This window comes from Lepeophtheirus salmonis, chromosome 7 (genome assembly GCF_016086655.4).
Source record: "Lepeophtheirus salmonis chromosome 7, UVic_Lsal_1.4, whole genome shotgun sequence".
Taxonomy (NCBI): domain Eukaryota; kingdom Metazoa; phylum Arthropoda; class Copepoda; order Siphonostomatoida; family Caligidae; genus Lepeophtheirus; species Lepeophtheirus salmonis.
Genome location: NC_052137.2, coordinates 1,824,440 through 1,834,298, shown reverse-complemented (window position 1 = coordinate 1,834,298; position 9,859 = coordinate 1,824,440). Strand labels below are relative to the sequence as shown.

Sequence of the window (9,859 nt, the reverse complement as noted above, 5' to 3'; positions counted from 1 at the left end):
CCTTCACAAATTCTTCTGACTTCATGTTTGTCTGGGCCGGGTCCATGGGTCTGTATGAGTCCGGGGCGGATCGTATCACCATCCTCCTGCATAAGGAATCCTTCAAGTCAGGTACGAATGCCGGGTTAAATAATCGTCGAACCTTCGACATTACCTTACTTGGGGAAAGAGATTCGTTCTTTAGAAGATCCTGGACACTCCGAATCTGTTCTGAGGAGAAGTGCAGTAATTCTTAATAAAGCAATCCTTGATCTCTTAGTAAGAGCCCCCAAATCTTCTGGTGGAAAGTTTCTGAGGATATGGGAGGGTAGCGTTGCTACCATTATATTTGCCTTCCCTTTTTCTTCTACAATCCTGTATGTCCTGAAGATTGAATCCACTGTAGCAAATCAAATTTCCACACCCTCTTCATCGAACGGAGTTAGGCGTACCTCGGTGATCGTACCAATGCCGTTTTTCATAAGCACACTCACATGTAGCTGTTCAATACGAATATATGTTCTCTCCTCAAGAATGAAAGAAAGATAATGAGAGGTTTGAGGACAAAAATAATATGGTAACTGAGGATGAGCCAGGAATACTTTAGTCTGCATAACTTTCACTGCCTGTGCTTTACCTAGTTCCTAAGTTTGTTTACATTTAACATTCATTATTTTTTATTTTATAAGGAAGAACAAAGAAAAACAGTTTGTTTTTCTTCCTTAGATCAAAAATATGCATACAATGTCATCTTTAGATTGCACATCTTGCTCAAAGTATGAAAGTAGACAAAAGCTATTTATTTCGTCAATAAGGATTAGAATACTGCATTAATCATTATTTAGCATGAAATAATTATTGTAGACATTATTCTAACCCAGGGATAGGCAACCTATGGCACACGGAGATATATTCACTAGCACTCGCAAATTAGATCATATTTTCGTAGTTTCGGTATGTTTTCCACCATTATTGTTGATTGTGGCAAGCTCATTGATTAAAAATGTTGAAGTTGCACTCCATGTATCAAAGGTTACCTACCCCTGGTCTAACCTATAAAAGATAGCAATAAAGTTTTATTCTAAAGCTACCTTATGGGGCAAAATAGAGAAAATACTATAAGAGATAACTTTGATCTTTCCTTTTTGAAAAAGTAAAAAAAAGGATGTGTGCTATACGCGGGTTTTTCCTTCTCTGGTTCATATTAAAATTTTAGAAAAATCTTACAACTTAAAAAGGTTATAAAAATGTCTATAGACATTATTTTATATAAATATCTTTTTAGTATTTATATTGACTATGTAAAGAGTTTTGCTTTTTTTTTTTTTTTCATAATTTGATTGAAATGTGCGACCTAAATGGGACAATGCAATTTTCATAGGTAATTTTCATATCATATGACAACGTTTCCGCACTTGTCGTAATCAAAATTCGAAAAAAATTGAAAATCAAACCGCTCTAATGCACACGCCTGCAATACTTATTTAATACGACTGCATTGCTATTTTTTAGATCCAACATATCTACATATAATATATATATGTACACCTTAGATCAAAAATGCCCTTCATTTGATTCAGAGACTCCTACATACAAACATTCATAGATATAGTCTATAGATCCACTTTCTTTGAATATAATTCGAATATCAGTGTGTTCATCATTGGTATCTTGTAGTATTGAATACAAGTATTGAGTCTTTGCTTATTCTTAAAGACATTTGATGAAGTTTCATCAAGATGTATTAAAAATTTGTTCATTTAATGTACTAAAAATATCAAATATGAGCGTTTCCTTCAACTATGATGCAATTTATGACGTCAAAAAAAATGCTATATAGGGGATTTTCCTCTGAAGCTAGCAATGTTGATATTGGCAATTTTGGGGCCCTAAATAATTTAGTCTTATAACAATAAAGAATCTTTTTTGATTGATATTAAGGAAAGTAGTGAACTATTAACTATTGGATGTCAAAATGCGACCAACACATCTTACTAAAATACTCTAATAATTATATATCAGCCCCTTATATGTGTTAAAAATATACAGAGTTACCCCTGACGTCATAAGTTGCATAATAAATGAAGGCAGAGGCCATCATGGGGGCTCATAGTTGATATTTTTTTACAAAATAGAAAGGACAAATTTCAAATAAATCTTGATGAAACTGTTAGTAAAACTTGATAACTTAATTGAATAATACATGGCTTAATTTTTTTTTTCTTCAAAACTTTGATTGAAGTATGAATTAACTTCATTTCATGTTTAGTATATAAGTTTTAATTTGACATAATCTATCTGTGTTTGTTATAAAATTGAATTAAATTAAACATGCATAATACATATTCCAATTCATTGAAATGATGATTGTTTAATGATTAAACTTTCTGTAAACAAAGATTCAACTATTTTTTGAAAGGGGTAAGATATGATGTCTTACTACATACAATTTACTTTATGATTATGAGAAAATTATTTAAAATATATGTGATATATGTGATCCATCGACACAAAAGCAAGTTAAACCTTAAAATTGATTATGAATTAATACATTTGTATTTATATAAATTGTGTACAAGTTGTAACTTGTATAAGCAAATTGTACAAGTTGCAATAAAAAAATGGGAGAATAATTTTTAAATAAAGGATTTACAGTACTTGGGAAAATGCAATAATTTAATCTTCCATGGATGATGATTGACATATTAGTGCTCTAAAATTTGATAATTTTAATAAAAATTACTAAAATAGATGCCGTGGCACATCTGCCAAGAGTTATATTACTCATAAATACAGAATAACCCTGTAGCTTTAGTCGATCAAAATTTAATTATATTATTGATAAGTAATTGATAATTCAGGGGCGTCCACAGGGGAGGGATGGAGGGACAGCAGGCAAAAATAATAATAAATTTTTGATTTTACAAGAAAATTTAATATTTGAATTTTTTTTTTTAAATATTCATTTCATTTTTCATATTTTTTTTTAATATTTGAATTTTTTTTTAAATATTCCAAAAAAAATTTAATATTTGAAATTTTCTTTCAGAAAAAAATAATTTTTTTGTGAACAACTATAGATTTTTTTTTTCTTCTTTTAATGTTCCTTTTATTGGTTAGATGGGGTTGCACTGATTAAGTATAAGTAAACATTATAGTATTACAATTACTCCATCTAAGATAGGAATACACAGATCAAATTCAAGAGAATAACTCTCGAGCGTGCTGTCAATGATCTATGGTGATTCCAAATTTTTTTCCTATAAGTTTAATATTTGAAATTTTTCCCAAAAAAAAATTAGTATTTGAAATATTTTTTCAAATAATTTTATATTTAAACTCTAATTTTTGAAATTATTTTCCAAAAAAAAAAAAAAAAAATTTTTTGTGAATAACTATTAATTTTTCAAATTATTTTCCAAAAAAATTAATTTTTTGTGAACAACTATTGATTTTTGAAAAAAAATTTCAAAAAATTTAATCTTTGAAATTATATTTTTTGTAAAAGCTGTGTATTTTTAAAATTTATCTAAAAAAAATTTAATTTTTAGTGAAGGCTGTTGATTTTTGAATTTATTTTCAAAAATTTAATATAAGCGAATTATCGTCAATGTTCTATAAACAAATTTTTCTTATTAAACCTTTGGATTTTTTCACAAAAAAATTTATTTTCTCAAATCTTGTAAAGTTTCTGAATTGTAGCTGAAATTAGCATAGTCCAAAATTTTAAGTGAGTAATCTATAATTAGCACTGTTATTTTAATTAAAATTATTGAACTTCACTACACGTATAAAGTAAGGTAGGCTCAATTTGTGTAAGAATGTACATTTTTGTGCGTTACTAATAATGCAAAATCTTCCTTCCTTCAATCTAAAAGGATGTTCTATTAAGAAAATACGGGTATTTCATAATGTGACCATGCTATACAATTTGAGTATTCAGAGAATTAGCAAAAAATTTGGATATTTGTCGTGGAAAAGTCAGGAACGTCCGCAGGATTATATTTTGGGAGAGCTTTATTTTTGGGTTTTTTTTTCAAAAAAATCCAAAAAAATTAGTATTTTTGTTCATATTAGATCGTGCATCTCCTTGTCCGTTTTCTTTTTTATTTAAGTTATATCTAAATAAGTACTTTCATCATAGATTTTAGTAAACAATCTGCACTCTGCATTATCATTTAAATATTTATGGATATCTTCTCATTAGACATTTATATTAAGAGCAACGTTTTGAAATCATAATGAGGTATCATAGGATGTCATCCTCTACAAGTATAAAGCATATTAATGTTTGTATATTGAAAATAAATACGATTTTTACAAATATGTATTTTTTATCTTCATATTCAAGTATACATATTTGATACATGGCTTTCATTTGATTCCACTTTCAACGCATGAACTTTTGTAGCAATTTTGAAAAACGTCAATGTTTAAGCTAAATTGCTTTTGTGGCAGGCATACTCAAGGTCTAAAATTAAAGTTATTTGTATAAATGTTAGCTTAACCTTGGTTCATGGGACAAACATCAGTTTCTATATTTTTGATGACAAAAATCAAATTTGAAGAGGTCTAGTCTAGCCTGTTATTATACTTATTCGTCAGTCCATGAGTATTTAACCTATATGAATAATCTATCATATCGAATTATTATTATTAATTGATAACGGAGAAGTGATTAGCACTTCTTACAGTATATTTGCTGTCTCGTTTGTCTATTATTTAATATATTGAAAGTACAACAACGGTAAAGATTTGACATTCGAAGCACATACTTCTGTGTTGTGTTTATATAATGAACATTGAATATTAATAATATTGCAAGATAAATTAAAGAAAATGGGACCTCTGGAACGCTTTTATCTGCGATGGAATGAGTATGAATCCAATTTCAAGCAAGGGTTTTCGGATCTCCGTCAAAGTGAGGAACTTTTTGACGTGACGATCATTTCCGGATCAAAGCTCATCAAGGCTCACAAGGTGATTTTAAGTGCATGTTCTCCTGTATTTCGTTCTATAATTGGATCCGCACCCGTCCAGACATATCCCCTGATTTATTTGAGAGGGATCAACTTTTATTATTTGGAGTTACTCCTTTCCTTTATGTATTACGGTGAAGTGAGTGTGGGTCAAGAGGAACTCGATGATTTCATTTCCATTGCTCAAGAGTTTCAAATCAAGGGTCTCTCAAATTATTCTATGCCCCGAAAAAGATGTGAATCCCAGCCCTCTACCTCCTCCACTGTTCCAAATGAACTCACTCCATATCCACCTCATGATTCCCAGGGCCCTTCCTTTGTGACACATAATATAAACGATTCCCTCTCAGAATCTTGCCCTAATACAGAAAAAAAAGAATGTTGTATCCTGGATGAGAGCAATACTTTAGAATTTATTCACAAGGCATCTGAACAAATGGAAACGAATAAAGAATCTTTAGAATCAATTTCATCCGAACAAAACCAAGGTTTGCTTTTATTTTATTTAGTAATGCAGGTGCTAGAAAGTCCTAAGGTGGTTTCAGTAAAGTACTTACGCACAATTTAGCACGGATATCTTCATCCTTTTTATTATTATTATTCTGTAGTAACTTCAATGAGGCCTTGGAAAATGAAATGAAAATGAGTCCAAGTACCACTCTTTACTAAAAATTGAATCATGTTTCAATTAAACTATTGGCTATTATTTTTTTTCAATTCCAGACTATGATGAAGCCTTAAATAGAGAAATTATTCAACACTACTCCAAGCAAAAAACTGGAAAGGGATATGAATGCAAAAAATGTTGTTATATGGCTCAAAGGCGGCGTGATATGCATAATCATGTTGAGGCCAAGCACCTTGTTACAAGGGGTTACATTTGCTCCATCTGCGAGAAAAAATACAATACAAAACGTAGTCTCTACTTTCACAAATACAGAAAACATAAAGTTGAAAGCGTCGGTTTTGAAGGTCCCAAAGTTATTAATTGAAGCAACAAAATCTCATAAAAAAAAGGGTCATAAGTTTGTAGTATAAAATATGGACACTATATAGAAATAGGTGCAATTGAATTTATATTCAGTTGTATTACATATTCTCAGAGGTCATCGAACTTTTTTCATAGTGGCTGGTTGGATGATTGAAATAATGACAAGCATGGCCGTGATGATTACTCCGCTTAAATTTATATCTTGTAAATATTTTTTTCGCAAAAAAATTGACATTAATCCTCGATATGTCATATAATGGCGTCTAAAAAACAACAACTATAATAATAACTACGTTTTCTAAATGTATTCATAATAAAAAATGTTATGTGGAAAAAAAAAGTCTGTCAAAATTACAATTTTCTTCTTTTCACGTGCAAAAAAATGAACTTCCAATGAAATATTGGTTTCGTAAATGTAGTAAAGTTTGTAGAAATTTATCTGGAGATTCGTTTGCATATAAATTTGACACATAAAAATTGATTTTTAATTGAAATATCTGTCATTTTCAGGATAATTTTTCTATTTTTTCAAAAAAAAAATCTCTTTTTTCATCAAACGTCAATTTTCAATTTTTCTGAAGAAATGTCACAAAACAGTACGTTATTTAAATAAATGCAATTATCAAAATATAGTATTTACAATTTCCAGAAAGTTTTATCACATTTTTTTTGCAATAACTACAAAAATGAAACAGTTATCGAGGATTATTTTTTCGACAACATTATTCTTCATAACTTTTTTGTTTTTGCCAGTACGGAAAAAATCTTGCTTGGTTTGTGGCAATAAATGCTATTAACTAATTCTTTTTTGAATTAGTGCTAAACAGTCTTTAGGAATTTCGATTTGTGAATATTTGACACAAATAAAATATAGATTTCACATCTAGACAATGTTTTTTTCAAGAATATATTTACTATGTTATTTGAAGTTTATAACACATTTTTTTATCCATAATATTACATTTGATATAATATCCTATAATTTATAATGCATGTAACCCTTTGTTAGCCTTCTATAATATTAAAGAAAATTTGGTCTGTTCATTGACGCTTAAAAACTCCGAGAATGCCGTGTACTACCGTCAGTGTAAGTTAAGAAACCAATCGGAATTTTCTCGATTTTTGCTAAATATTATTTTTATCTTGTTGCAACAAATATCGTTCCATATAATTTCCATGTTCCCTGTTTAATACAAAGACAATTTTACCTCGGACACAAAAGATAATTTTGAGTGCGTATATTTATTTAGTAAACGGAACGCAATTTTATTAAATATAAATGAATACTCGCACTCGAAATTTTCTTTCATGTCCTGAAGTAGAATATATATATTCTTTGATATACAACTGGCTTCAACTATACTTATGAAACGAGTACTTTATTTACTTTAGTACTCCTGAATTATGATGCCATTTTTGACGTCAGAGAAAACGTTTAGAGCAACAAATCTATTCATATTCAAATTAGTATAAATTGTAAGAAAATTATATCGTCATTGAATATTAATAAGCTTAATAAAAGAATATGGGATCTCTGGAACGCCTATGTCTGCGATGGAATGAGTATGAATCCAATTTCAAACAAGGGTTTTCGGATCTCCGTCAAAGTGAGGAACTTTTTGACGTGACGATCATTTCCGGATCAAAGCTCATCAAGGCTCACAAGGTGATTCTATGTGCATGTTCTCCTGTATTTCGTTCTATAATTGGATCCGCACCCGTCCAGACATATCCCCTGATTTATTTGAGAGGGATCAACTTTTATTATCTGGAGCTACTCCTTTGCTTTATGTATTACGGAGAAGTGAGTGTGGGTCAAGAAGAACTAGATGATTTCATTTCCATTGCTCAAGAGTTTCAAATCAAAGGTCTCTCAAATTATTCTACTCCCCGAAAAAGATGTGAATCTCAGCCCTCTACCTGGATGAGAGCAATACTTTAGAATTTACTCAAAATGGATCAGAACATCAGTATTAGAGTCAGAGTCCTCATAGTACTAATTCTTAGACATCAAGTCTGAGTCCATCAGAATTGTCACTAAATGTCCTAGGAGTATAATTTTGGGAGTAGGTGTCCGGTGTTATTAATCATTAAGATGACTAATTGATTAAATCATTCCCACATCGTATATATACTATTAAATCCTTGGATTCTGTCTATCATTTAATTTTAAACCAATCGATTAACATGTGTTTTTGTTTCATAATGATAATAAACGTTAAATGTTATGCTTTACACAGTTTCAAAAATCTATCTAAGGACAACTGATATGGAGGCCAAAATAAATCTTGTGTTACTTCAACTTGATGCGGGAATGAGTGATGACGAGATTTCCTGCATCGTTCCCTGCTCCAAGGTTCTCATTACAAAGATTTAAAAGCTGAAGAACGACAAAATGAGCCTTAAAGTAAGACTGGCCAAAAATCCTCTCAAAATGGTTTGAAGACAACATGGCTAATTTCTGGACCTAATCAATTTAGCCTCTGTCCTCACCAAACTGCGACCCTCTTGACTAAAGGCAGCCGTGGAGAAGGAGTGGGCTAACATGTAAGAAGAATATTTGAAGAAGATATGCAAGGGATTCATGAATGGGATCAAACCCATGGTGGAGGCCAAGGGAAGCCATTTTCAGATTTAATTGTTTATATTAAGGAAATTGTCTCACTACTTGTACTTTTTAAGAATCTTGATAAATTTGAAGCTTGGGATAATTCGTTCACAATTTGGAAGGATGCACTGTTAACATAATTCCCCCCTCTAGTACAAGTTTCAAACCCTTGAGAAAATAAGAGGTGTACATCAATTTAGGATTGTAAATACTTAACATTCGTAAGCCTGCCAGTTTTTTTGTTGTAAGCAATTTGAAAAACATCAAGGGCGTCCGCAGGAATATATTTTTAAGAGGGCTTGGTTTTTTTGAAATTTTTTCGGGAAAAATTTCAAAAATTAAATTTTTTGAAAAAAAAAATTCAAAAATTCACCGCGGTTATCAAAAAATTTAATTTCAGATATTCAATTGTATGGAGAAAAATTTAAAAAATCCAAAGATATTAAGAAAAATTAATTTTTTTGGAGAAAAAAATTGAAAAATCGAATTAGATATAAAATAATATATTTTCTAATAAAAGCAAAAATTCCATTATTTTTTTTTTAGGTGGGGACTACAGCTCCTCCAGGCGTCCCCTTCTGGACGCCCCTGAATATTTCTTTTTCTACAGCTGTTACTTACAGCTTTCAGAGAATATCTAAATACAACCGAGTAACTACGTGTAACTACGTATTTTCATGAAAAAACTTTTGTACTCTTTTATTTTGCGTTTCTCTGTAGTATTGACACACCCTAATGGTTGTACAATACATATAATATCATGTATTCTATTTAATGGTGGTCCCTTTGCACACAGACATAATATATTTGAAACTTAAATACCATGTAATTAATAAGTAATATCTTTTTTTTTTTCTCTGCGGTTTCTATTCAAATAGAATATTATAACAAAGTTATGGCTTCATTACAATATCCAAACACATATTATTATAATTTGTTATAGTCTTTTGATTTTTATTACATTGAGGGAGAAAAGAATTCAATTGTGCTCTACTTTGTCGATAATATATTATGTAGGGTAGACGGCAAGAGAGTTGCAATACTTTTTGGGCTCCATTACTCCGAGCTATTTTAACTTAGACTCGCTCCTTTTTAACACTGCACCCATAAATATGTATGCTTTTAAGGTTATTACGAATCAATCGTTTTGCCATAAATTACGTTTGAGTGTCACTCGTCAATTTTTGCAACTATTCCCGTAGTTTGGGACGGTTTCCACTTGCAAAAGTTAAAAAATATCTAATATGAGTTAGAAATAAAACGATATGTCTAAATAATATTTTTGAAGAGTGAGGAGTGGTA

General features: G+C 30.3%; 2 protein-coding genes across 2 annotated transcripts; both read left to right on the top strand.

Annotated features, from left to right (window-relative positions):
• The first annotated feature begins 4,701 nt into the window (after positions 1 to 4,701).
• Positions 4,702 to 6,942, top strand: LOC121121635 (uncharacterized). The gene is made up of 2 exons (XM_040716602.2): positions 4,702 to 5,446; positions 5,682 to 6,942. Exons 1-2 carry the CDS (start codon positions 4,819 to 4,821, stop codon positions 5,948 to 5,950), a joined length of 897 nt encoding a protein of 298 aa, XP_040572536.1. The 5' UTR covers positions 4,702 to 4,818; the 3' UTR covers positions 5,951 to 6,942.
• A 532-nt stretch (positions 6,943 to 7,474) lies between these two features.
• LOC121121607 (longitudinals lacking protein-like) lies at positions 7,475 to 7,891 on the top strand. The gene has a single exon (XM_040716570.1). The coding sequence runs from the start codon at positions 7,475 to 7,477 to the stop codon at positions 7,889 to 7,891; it is 417 nt and encodes a 138-aa protein (XP_040572504.1).
• The last annotated feature ends 1,968 nt before the right edge of the window (positions 7,892 to 9,859 follow it).

What these genes read in the sequence shown, in the direction of transcription:
- LOC121121635 (XM_040716602.2), top strand. Translation starts at nt 4,819, where the DNA reads ATGGGACCTCTGGAACGCTTTTATCTGCGATGGAATGAGTATGAATCC. An exon ending in TTCATCCGAACAAAACCAAG is followed by an intron (nt 5,447 to 5,681) that starts GTTTGCTTTTAT and finishes TTTCAATTCCAG; the next exon opens with ACTATGATGAAGCCTTAAAT.
- LOC121121607 (XM_040716570.1), top strand. Translation starts at nt 7,475, where the DNA reads ATGGGATCTCTGGAACGCCTATGTCTGCGATGGAATGAGTATGAATCC.